The sequence below is a fragment of the Pseudophryne corroboree genome, chromosome 6 (assembly GCF_028390025.1).
Source record: "Pseudophryne corroboree isolate aPseCor3 chromosome 6, aPseCor3.hap2, whole genome shotgun sequence".
In the NCBI taxonomy this organism is placed as follows: domain Eukaryota; kingdom Metazoa; phylum Chordata; class Amphibia; order Anura; family Myobatrachidae; genus Pseudophryne; species Pseudophryne corroboree.
This window is the reverse complement of record NC_086449.1, coordinates 196,008,245-196,020,700: the sequence shown is the minus strand read 5'-3', so window position 1 is coordinate 196,020,700 and position 12,456 is coordinate 196,008,245. Positions and strand designations below refer to the sequence as shown.

At 45.8% G+C, this 12,456-nt stretch overlaps 1 protein-coding gene across 1 annotated transcript in view; it reads left to right on the top strand.

Annotated features, from left to right (window-relative positions):
- MAP2K1 (mitogen-activated protein kinase kinase 1) overlaps positions 1–12,456 on the top strand; it is a 72,366-nt gene that overhangs the window by 45,491 nt on the left and 14,419 nt on the right. The window contains exons 4-7 of the mRNA XM_063925572.1: positions 1,790–1,867; positions 2,388–2,439; positions 11,434–11,558; positions 12,171–12,378. Coding sequence (XP_063781642.1) covers positions 1,790–1,867; positions 2,388–2,439; positions 11,434–11,558; positions 12,171–12,378 — 463 coding nt within the window. The remainder of the gene's footprint in view (positions 1–1,789; positions 1,868–2,387; positions 2,440–11,433; positions 11,559–12,170; positions 12,379–12,456) is intronic.

The following is a 12,456-nucleotide window of genomic DNA, read 5'->3' as shown; positions in this document are numbered from 1 at the left end:
GGACGGCTGGAGTCAGAAAATCTGACTCGCTGTTTATACTGTATGCACCCAACAAGTTGGGTGCTCCTGCTTCTAAGCAGACGATTGCTCGTTGGATTTGTAGCACAATTCAACTTGCACATTCTGTGGCAGGCCTGCCACAGCCTAAATCTGTCAAGGCCCATTCCACAAGGAAGGTGGGCTCATCCTGGGCGGCTGCCCGAGGGGTCTCGGCATTACAACTCTGCCGAGCAGCTACGTGGTCGGGGGAGAACACGTTTGTAAAATTCTACAAATTTGATACCCTGGCTAAAGAAGACCTGGAGTTCTCTCATTCGGTGCTGCAGAGTCATCCGCACTCTCCCGCCCGTTTGGGAGCTTTGGTATAATCCCCATGGTCCTGACGGAGTCCCCAGCATCCACTAGGACGTTTAGAGAAAATAAGATTTTACTTACCGATAAATCTATTTCTCGTAGTCCGTAGTGGATGCTGGGCGCCCATCCCAAGTGCGGATTGTCTGCAATACTTGTACATAGTTATTGTTACAAAAAAATCGGGTTGTTCTTGTTGTGAGCCGTCTGTTCAGAGGCTCCTACGTTGTCATACTGTTAACTGGGTTCAGATCACAAGTTGTACGGTGTGATTGGTGTGGCTGGTATGAGTCTTACCCGGGATTCAAAATCCTTCCTTATTGTGTACGCTCGTCCGGGCACAGTATCCTAACTGAGGCTTGGAGGAGGGTCATAGGGGGAGGAGCCAGTGCACACCACCTGATCCTAAAGCTTTATTTTTGTGCCCTGTCTCCTGCGGAGCCGCTAATCCCCATGGTCCTGACGGAGTCCCCAGCATCCACTACGGAGTACGAGAAATAGATTTATCGGTAAGTAAAATCTTATTTTATTTTTTTTTCTACCTTCTCACCTGCTCGTGGGGGTGCACACAAAAATGGCAGTTTCTTTTGAAAAAGCAATGCGAGTTTGGAATTGAATTGCATATAAAATTTGCATTGCACGTTCTCCTTGAGAATGCCTCACAGGACACAACTCGTACCTAATTGGATTGACCCCCAAAATATGCTGTCCATAAAAACCGCTCAGTAGTCAAGGACACATGGGGGGATATCCAATTAGCCCCGGTAAATTACCGGGACTAATTGTCCCGCCGGGGGCTAGCTAATTAGCCCCGATAAACTACGGCACGCGCCGGCTTATTGGGGATTTTGTTTCACCTGCCTCTGGTAGGCGAAGCAGAATCCCCGGAAACAGCCCGTTTTCGGACGAAAACGGGCTGTTTCACACGAAAACACACAGGTTTCACTGACCCTGTGTGTTTTCGGGAGAAGGGGTATTTTTTTTTTTACAGGCGGTCCATCTGGGTAGCCTGTAAAAAAAAAAATCAAAAAAAAAATCTGTGAAACATCGGGGGAAAAAGTCAGAAAAACGGCCGGTTTTTTATAATTGGATATCCCCCTAATTCTGAAAGAATGCTGTGCTGGTTCAAATCCTTGTATTTGTTCATTATCACCTTGGAAAAGTGACTTTATTTCTCTGTATCAATGGAAACCAGATAGTATAAAAATAGTATGCACTAAATAACCACAGCAGTTTACATAGATGTTTATGTGTAGCTCAGATATGAGATAGGCAGAAAATAAATCCATTGTGTATGTTCATGCTTTGTTGGCAAAGGGTCGTACAACAAGTGTCCATTTGGATGGTGCCATGCAGTTATCCTGGGTAACGTACTCTGCTAATGAGACATAATGAAGATTGACGGCTGCTGATTTAAGTCTTGTCTTTGTTGCATCAGGATGGCGGGTCGCTGGATCAGGTGTTGAAGAAAGCCGGGAAAATCCCTGAGAAAATCTTAGGGAAAGTCAGCATTGCCGTAAGTATTGACCAGTAGTTTGAGCATCTGTCTGTGTCTTATAGAAACCAATACAACAAAATCACTTGGTTTTTATTGAAAAGGTAACTCCAAACAAAAACGATGTTGCATAGTTAAATTAATTATCCTGAGTAATGCAACTTTCTGAAACAACTCTTGAAATAGAATCTTGCCTGAAATCACCTGTTGAAAACTTGCATACATACCTAAATATTTGACAGGTACCGAACAACTGACCTTCCTTTGCAATGTTTGTAAGAAAACTGATCTGACTGTCAACAGTCTTTATCTGAGTTTTCAATAGCCAATATCCGGCATCAAATGTTAATCCAGTAAGTTGTTCTACCTAGCATAATACTTTTTATTAGACATCAATCCATTTTGAGTTGTGAGACCCTTTTAAGTCCGTTTTAAATGTGTCCCTTTTAAACCACACTGGGAAGATCAGAGAAATTTATAGTGCTGCAGTGGTTGTAGAATTGTGTCAATTATTTATTGTTTTTCCTCAATTTTAAATTAGGTGATAAAAGGTCTGACGTACCTGAGGGAGAAACATAAAATCATGCATCGAGGTGAGAATATTATTTGATGCATATAATCTTTGATATTGTTTGAAAATTTTGGAACTGAATGGATTAAAAGTAGTCATTGAACACCTGTGTATTATGAAGCAAAATATAATGCAAGATATTACCAACTATATCCTGTCACCACAGAGTCTGTCCCCAGCCAGTCAGTTAGTATTCTATAAGGAGAGTATCTAACACGCTCAGTATTGAGTTGTGCAATTGCCAGAATCTGGGTGACCCCCAAATTAACAGGAATGTCCTCTACTAATAGACAGAGAGACATATAACCAGTAATGTCACAAAAAGCTGTGCTTTGCCAGTTGAAATCTCTGTCCTACATAAGCACCCTTTATATAACTAACAAGAAGAATTGAACAGAGTTTATGAGTCAAGTGTATCAAACTACTGAAATAAGTTACTATAGGAAGGATGCAGGGTTGGGCACAAGTAGCTATTGCGGATGTACAGTATATTGCATGTTCTGGAACCGAGCATATGTAAATATGGGTAATGCTGAGTTGTAAGCAACTTACAGTTGAAGGAGTATAACTGGGTGATAATTGGGCACTGTTATGTGGGCATAGAGATGGCAATTTAGGAATGCTTCAGTAGGTAAGTTGTGCATACACATAATTACGTCTGGTTTCAGTGCACCTGCATTTTCTTCTGTTTTTTTTCTAATACGGCTAGTGTTGGTGTAGGCGTGCGCTGACAATGAAGATGGCTATGAAACAAAGTGTACGGATTGGGGTAGGTCAGACCACAGAGACCCATACAGATGTCCCACCATCGACTTTGCCATTAAGTTGCACCATGCATCCCGCCATAGAATGGGGAAAGGCTCAGGGCTGTCCAGCAGCTCCCTGTATAATGAAAAATGGGAGGCATGACATGTGGCCATGCCCCCAACACGGCATACACTAGTAGGCCTTTCTTCAATGGTGCGATGCCATGCCCCCTTTGAGAAGCCCCTTCGGCACGCGTTGGAAGTTCTGCACTGAAGTGACAGGGTGAGTTGCCGCACTGGATGACACCCACACTATTGATGCTACTGATTTGCATCACTAATGCGACACACTGGACAGTTGTGCTGGCAGTGTTGCAGTTGCTGTGTGCATCTCAGATGCTAAATGGCTAACTCATCGTTATGCTTAATCTGCTACTTTATACCAATTTTATTTGCAACAAAAATACTACTCCTAGGTTCCTTGTATGCTATGGAAGTCATTCAAATCTGATCGCTGCTGTGCGTTATCGCACAGCGGGCGATCAGGTCATAACAGCGCATGTATATGCACCGCAATGCGCACACGTGTCTGACAACAACGGGATCACCGGTCAACGACGGGGATAGTGCAAAAAATCCATTTTCACAGGCATTCCCAAGGTGATTGACAGGAGGAAGCCGTTTGTGGGTGGTAACGGACCATTTACTGGGAGTGTACGGGGAAAACGCAGGTGTGCCCAAGTGTTTTCCGGGAGGGTGTCTGACGTCCGCCCCGGTCCCGATCAGCCTGATTCTATTGCACTGGAAGAGTAAGTCCCGGGCTGCGCAGAGACTGCACACACAGAATTGTAGCAGCTTGGCGTACACATAGCATTGCACACTTGCACGGTGAATATACACTCCCACTGTAGGCGGTGACTATCTGAACGCAGGACCACAAAAAGGCAGCCCAGCGATCAGATCTGAATGACCTCCTATAACCGACTTTCTGCAGCGGAGTACATTGGTTTCCTCACGGAAACATCAGGGTGTAAAGCTTAGTCTTGATCCATGCACCAACAGGCTAAAGCTTTAGACTGTCCCAGGATGCATTAGGGCCTTCTCTATAACCCTGTCTTCAGGCACTGTGAGCTCAGTTTCGAGTTGGTGCCTGCAGAAGCAGGTCACTTAACAGGGGGGCTGCACTGGGCAGCCCTGAAAAAGCTTTTAGAAGACTTCAAGGGCCGCAGCACTTGCATGTCAGGGTGACATTCTGTGCTGCGGCTCCGTTACTTCCCCAGCCGCGTCGCATACTCCCGCTGGCTCTGTTCCCGGGTACTTGCGGCAGAGACGCTCTGCATCAAGGCACACAGCCGCAGATGCTCTCCTGGTTCACGTGGCTGCTACAGAAGGGAGGAGGTAAGAGTCCCCCAGACGGGACCCGCCATTAAATCGCGTTCCGGTCGAAGTCTCAGGAGACGGACTGCGACGCTGGTGTGGACACTGTAAGAGAGCAGGGACCCCACTATATCATACCCTCCAACATTTTACACACAAAAAAAGGTACAAATTTGAAAAGGGGCGTGGCCATGGCAAAGGAGGCGTGGTCACATCCCTTTTCCTATACTTTCAATGGAAGTTTGGAGAGCCAAAAATCAGTACAGACCATAAAAAAAAAAAGGTACTGTGCCTGCCAAAAAGGTACAATTGGAGGGTATGCTATATCCACCAGGGCATAGGAGTACAGGTCGGATATATAAATATCCTCTTTATTAAGACTCCAAAGTACCAGGTGGTGAGGACCAGCATAGGGGATAAGGCGCTTGACCTGTAGCCCCTCGCCCGGCTCCGGGCGCCATCTACTGCTGGTGTTCCCGCCCTGGAGCTGCCTCACACTCTCCCTCAGTCCCTGACTGAGACGCTGGGCGCCATCTTCTAGCATAGCTGCGACTGGTCTCCGGGACTGCAGGGCAAGGTCTCCTCTGTAAATCTGCTTGTACATCAGCGCCGCGATTTTACAGACACTTAAGTATTCTACATGTCACTTTAAAGACAGCGTTAGTTAAAAACAAGTGTACCTGTGCCAAAATATATTGTACGCCTATTCTGATATATACATCCGGTCTCAGACCATGCATTATTATAAATATATATAACATAGATAGATACTGGATACTGGGAAACATCACTCACTTCACTGGATGGTGGATTTATGCTGTGAAAAGAAAAAACTTACCTGAGAGTTCAAATTTCCAAGTATCATATGCCTTTTCCTTGATACTATGAGGCACAAAAGCTCATCTGTCTGACAACGTGAGATATGCTCAGAAATAAAAGGGTTCGAGAATATCATATACGGGTTTAAATCCCACACATATACATTTATTGAGATACACCCCTGCTGATGTCTCTGAGCGAAACGCGTCGGGTACTCTATATTATTCTGACGTGACCTCCAATCTACAATATTGGAAGGAGGATATCCCGAAAGAAGCGTTTATGTATTTGTCAAAATCAGACCCCTACTGTATATGTTAAAGGGCTGACATATTGAAGATATATATATATATATATATATATATATATATATATATATATATATATAATGTACACTGCTGATAGCTCATATGTTTCATCATTTTAAAAAATAAAATGTATGTTTTGGAACCCATTGTTCATTTTATGAAGCGTATTACGGTTATGTCAAATGATATTACTTATTTAATCAGAATAGGGAGCCTATAATAGTTCCCTAGGGCGCCATTTTCACTATTGTTTTGTATATTGTTCATCCCGCCTCCGTATAACAGAGAGCTTAGTGTAAGAAGGCAGCCCGCTATTCCATCTTTACCCACTATATTGAATTATCAGCGCAACAGGGGAGTGTGATATATATTGTGTGTGTGTGTGTGTGTAATGTACATTTACTAGTCCAGTGCAGTTTTGTTGTCTTACTAAAATAATTATCTGCATTGTGACTGTGTGTGTCTGTATCTGCTGTGTGGATTTCACTTTCAGTGTATCCCAGCTATATCTATCACTGTATTCTGTACCCTAAGGGATTAGGTGCGTCAGGGTCTCCTATATAGTGCTGCACAGTATTTACCGTTAAGTGTATTCTACTGTGTACTCAGTCACATCATACCGGATTTATCCGCTGGTGTTGTGTACTGTGTACACTGTCACATACTAGGGAATTTATTTGCAGGTATTGGGTTGCCTGAAGTCCTTTTACTCCCTTACAGGTGCTGTACATAGACCCACTACAGCAGCCTCCTGGGCTGCAAAAGGAATTGAAGCTTAGGTTCAGGCATTAGAGGAAGAGCTGCCTCAATATTTATCTGACACTGCCAGACAATACCTTTCTCCTATTACCACCACCACCTATTACATTCAGGAGGCGTCCTCTGAGGCAGGTGTGTTGGCGGCCAAGGCATCGACTACGTCCATCCTGGCTCGCCGTGTTCTGTGGTTGATGTCATGGAAGGTGGACCTGGACTCCAAAAAGACCTTGGAGGTACTCCCTTTTAAGGGAGACATCCTATTTGGGGAAGATCTCCATATGATTGTGACTGACTTAGCGGCTGCTAAGACTGCATTTCTCCCGAATACTAATCCTTCTGCGCTGAAGGCAAAAAGTACCACTTTTCGCTCCTTTCGGCCTCAAGGGAAAGCAAAAGGTCAGGCATACCCGAGATAATCTCGTGCTCCCAAAACCACTAAGCCCAAAGCAAATCAATCCTGGGCTGCCCGTCAGCCTGCTTCTAAACACGATAAGCCCGCCGCATGACGGGGCGGGCCTCCCAAGGTGGGAGGCCAACTTCTGCGATTCACCCAGGTCTGGTTAAAGACCACATCAGACGCATGGGTGCGAGAAGTTGTCTCTCACGGTTATGCAGTCTCCTTTCAAGAGACGTCCTCCTCTCCAGTTCTGCACAACTGTTATTCCCTTGGATCCATTGAAGATGCAAGCTCTACAACTGGTTGTGCCTTCCCTCTTGGATACAGGAGTGGTAGTGCCAGTACCTCTGTCCCAGAGAGGCAGAGGATACTACTCGACCCTGTTTTTAGTCCCAAAACCCAATGGGTCTTTCTGGCTTATACTCAACCTCAAATCACTGAACAAGTTTGTGAGCGTGTCCAAATACCGTATGGCCATGGAACCCGGAGATTACATGGTATCCCTGGATATACAAGATGCTTACCTGTATATACCCATTGCCTTTTCGCATCCGCAATATCTGTGGTTTGCTATTGGCAACCTTTACTATCAATTCCAGGCTCCGCCGCTTGGACTGGACACGGCCCCTCGGATCTTCACCAAGGTTATGGCCGTGATGACGGCTCATCTCCGTCGCCAGGGAGTCAGGATCCTGCCGTATTTGGATGACTTGCTGATTCTAGCAAACTCCCACGATGTCCTCCTCAGTCATCTACAACTGACTGTAAACTTCCTACAAGCCCACGGTGGCTCATCAACTGGAAGAAGTCCTCGCTGGTCCCTGCTAGGAGCATGGTGCACCTGGGGGCACTGCTGGACACTCAGTCAACGGTAGTTTCTGTCTCCAGAGAAGGTTCTGAAACTTCAAGACAGGATCAGATACTTCCTCTCTCGCCCAAGAGTGTCGATAGACTCGGCGATGCAAGTACTAGGCCTCATGGTGTCAGCTTTCAACATGGTAGAGTACGCTTCATTTAATTCCCGCCCTCTACAGAGGTTAATCCTTTCCAAGTGGGATGGCCTTCCTCATCGGATCAGGTCTCCTATGATCTCCTTGACTCCGGAGGTTCGTCTGTCACTGACCTGGTGGCTACAGGACCATCAGTTGAGCAGGGGCCATCCCTTCTGGATCCCGAACTGGGTCCTACTGACTACGGACGCCAGTCTGAGGGGTTGGGGTGCGGTGTTAGAGCAACATTCTTTCCAGGGTCGGTGGACCAAGGAGGAATCGCTCCTCCCGATAAACATTCTGGAATTGCGGGCAGTATTCAATGCGATGTCTTTCGCCCTGCCTCTGATACAGAACAGGCCTGTTTAACTACGGTCAGACAACGCCACCACGGTGGCGTACATAAAACATCAAGGCGACACTCGAAGCCGCATAGCAATGATGGAAGTGTAAAAAATCCTTCGTTGGGCAGAACGCCATCTGCCAGCAATGTCTGCAGTATTCATTCCGGGAGTTCTCAACTGGGAAGCGGATTTCCTCAGTCGTCAGGACGTGCACGCCGGAGAGTGGAGTCTTCATCAGGAAGTCTTTCAACTCCTAGTGGACAAGTGGGGTATACCAGATGTAGACCTGATGGCGTCTCGACACAATCACAAAGTTCTGGTCTTCGAATCAAGAACCAGGGATCCTCAAGCAGCGTTCATGGACGCACTGGCAATTCCATGGAACTTTTGGCTGCCCTACGTGTTCCCTCCAGTGTCACTCCTGCCCAGGGTACTACAGAAGTTCAAACAAGGAGGACTACTACTTCTAGTCGCTCCAGCATGGCCCAGATGGCATTGGTTCTCAGACCTGCAGGGTCTATCGATAGAGCGTCCTCTTCTACTTCCTCAACGCCCAGACCTCCTTGTTCAGGGCCCTTGTGTCTACCCGGACCTGGCCAGACTGGCTTTGACGGCGTGGCTCTTGAAGCTTCGCTCCTGTGGGCCAAAGGATTTTCCGAAGCTGTTACCCAAACTATGCTGAAGGCCCGCAAACCGGCTTCTGCGTGGATTTATTATAGGGTCTGGAATTCTTACTTCACCTGGTGTATTACTAAGAATTACGATGCTTAAAAATTCAGTATTTCCAGACTTCTGGCTTTTTTGCAACAAGGCCTGGACTTAGGCCTTCGTCTGGCCTCCCTCAAGGTTCATATCTTTGCCTTGTTGGTTTGGTTTCAGAGAAAAATTGCGTCTATTCCTGACGTTCATACTTTCACTCAGGGTGTTTTACGGATTCATCCTACCTATGTCCCTCCTGTGGCTCAATGTGATCTGTTTGTTGGTCTGAATGCCCTGCAACAGTCCCCATTTGAACCTCTTGTGTCAGTGGACCTTAAATGGCTCACGGTCAAGGTACTGTTCCTACTGGCTGTTGCCTCTGCTAGATGAGTGTCAGACCTAGGCGCTCTGTCCTGTCGTCCACCCTTCTGATATTTCACCATGACCAGGCAGTTCTTAGAACTGACCCTGGTTATTTGCCTAAGGTGGTGTCATCTTTTCACCTTAACCAAGAGATTGTGGTTCCGGCTTTACTCCCTTCTGGCTTGTCATCCAAAGAACGGTCTTTGACTGCCTCTATTAGGAGATCAGATACCCTTTTTGTACTTTTTGGTTTTCACAAACGTGGCTGGCCTGCGAACAAGCAAACATTACCCAGATGGATTAGAATGGTGATTGCACAAGCATATGCACAGGCTGGTCTTCCAGCTCCTGCTGCTATTAAAGCCCATTCTACTCGGTCCGTTGGACCTTCTTGGGCGGCCTGCTGAGGCACGTCCGCTGAACAATTGTGCAAGTCCTCAGTGAACACGTTCATTAGGTTTTATGCCTTTGATACTTCCGCCTCCCAGGATGCTTGCTTTGGACGCCGGGTTCTCATAACCGCTACGGCGCGTCCCTTCCCATGAGAAACTGCTTTAGGACATCCCCGATGTTATTCCCTGTGGAATACCAATGTACCCTGCTGCAGAAAAGGAGATTTATGGTAGACTTACCATTGTTAAAGCTCTTTCTGCGAGGTACATTGGTTCCACAGGGTGCCCGCCCTGACGCACCTAGCTTCTATCGGTTTGAATGGCATTAGCCGCTAGTCCCTTCTCCTATCGTGAGAACGTGGTTCTATGTGACTAACATCTACCTTCTCTTCTACCTGCTCCTGCATTGGACTGGTTAACGAAAATTAGCTCACAGTGCCCGAAGGTGGGGTTATAGAGGAGGTACCAATACATCTTGGGACAGTCTAAAGCTTTAGCCTGTGGGTGCCTGGGTCAAGATCCATCTCTACACCCTGATGTTTCCCTTTGGACCCAATGTACCTCGCAGAAAGAGATTTAACCATGGTAAGTCTATCATGACATAAATCTCCTTTTTTGGGTGGCTACAATGTGAATAAGATGCAAATCTCTACCTGTTGCAGAACATCTTAGTCACGCCATACATTTTGCACCATATGACGCAAAAAGGACAGGTTATAGGTTTGCTCCTTTTTTTTTTACCCTGCACACAATGCGGGGTGAATTACTGCATTACAGCTAACGTCAGTCAGCCATAAAACGTCTGTAACTGAATCCTTAAAAAACAAACAAATAAAAACCTATTAATAATAAGATTATAATCCTAAAACCCCACAAACTGTCCCAAAAGTGTTTAGTGTTGAGGGTCTGACTAGTGCCACAGTATGATCCCAAACCTTTTGTAGTAGTATGACAATGTCAGGAAAGGAGTAGTCAGAGCACTACTGATTTTAGGGGTCTATTTACGAAGCCTTGGATAAAGATAAATTGGCTGGGGATAAAGTACCAGCCAATCAGCTCCTACCTGCCATGCCAAATGCTGGGTTAGAAAAATGACAGTTAGGAGCTCATTGGCTGGTACTTTATCTCCGTCCACTTTCTCTCCATCCAAGGCTTAGTAAATTGTGAGAATAGTGGTATATATTGTATACTTAGTTCTCAGACCTAGCGCAGCTGTGTGCAGAAGAAAGGCTAGCAATTCAAATAAATAGTCAAGAGAAATACATATGTACAGAAGCGGAACTGTTACATAACTGCTGTGGCATGTTCTTTTGCTGTTTGTGATTGAAGGGAAGAAAATACTGATTTATACAGGCTCTGGCTGTGAGAGAGAGAATCTGAAACATGTACTTTACACCTTTCCATAAATAAGGCTCAGCCATATTGCTGTGAGTTATTTGCTCTAGGTCCAATCTATGGAATAAGAGTAATATACTTAGATCGCCGTGTATTTTGTATGTATCTTCCTTCAGTGTTTCACTATGGAAAACCAGAGAGGCTGAGAATGGGATAACTGAGTTGTTCTGTATTGCAGCAGCAGCGTTAATCCACAAGTGCTGTAATTGCTCCCGTGGGTAAATCTTTTAGAGCATCTGTCTCCTAGTAACAGAGACATATTGTTTGAGAAGAGAATTCTCTAAATACAGGGCTTACACAGGTATGTATATGGAGTGAACTGACCCTTCAGCAATGGCGCCATGGTAAACATCAGTTAAGGCACCACAGCAGTTCTATTCCTCTCTTTCAGTTTCCCTAATACATGTGATTTGTTTCCTGTGTTGCAGATGTGAAGCCATCTAATATTCTTGTGAACTCCAGAGGTGAAATTAAACTGTGTGACTTTGGAGTCAGCGGACAGCTTATAGACTCTATGGCCAATTCCTTTGTGGGGACAAGATCCTACATGTCTGTGAGTGTCCTAGTGCCCGTTAGCATGTAAGGGATTCCTATTCTTGCACTCTGTTTCTGCATGTTCTCCTCTTTGCACTTTGCACGCAGACACGGTTACAGAGTACTGCAGAGTCTAAACAGAGCCTTGTGTTTTACCCGTGTGTTATGTCATTTTCTCAAATTGCTATGTGGCATACAAGCTGTATTCTCCCGGCACACCGGATCACATTTGCTCACGTTGTGTGTCACGCAGCAGATGGAGCGTTAGAGTGTCCTCCCACACTGAGGCTGTGTGTGTGTAATAACAGCTCTCCGATACATTCTGGGTGGGGGTACACTTGCTTTGTCTCTCTTAGAGACATTCTGATTTATTGCAAAAAGCCGTTTAACTCTGTGTTGCTGGGGTGTGCAGTTCCGCATACCATACTGTGAATATGTACATTTATCAGTTGTATAGTGGTGACATCTGCTGGAGTCTTGTGTAAAGGAAGGAATACAGGGTGTGATTTTATTTATAGCCTATATTGGTTAATGTTAATAACACCACCTAAGGCTTGTTATCCAGTATTTTTGTATCACCATCTCTGACCTGTCTACGATCTGAAAATCATGCTTTAATCTCCTCTCACAGCCGGAGCGGCTACAGGGCACACACTATTCCGTACAGTCTGATATCTGGAGCATGGGACTCTCGCTGGTAGAAATGGCTATTGGGCGGTACCCAATTCCCCCTCCTGATGCCAAGGAGCTGGAGCAGATCTTTGGCTGTTCTGTAGAGGGAGACCCTGCATCATCTGAGCTGTCTCCTTATCCCAGGCCACCGGGACGACCCATCAGCTGTAAGTGTCACCTTAGATCAGGGGCATTACACATGCGGCACTCCAGCGGTTGTGGAACTTCACATTTCAGCATGTCTG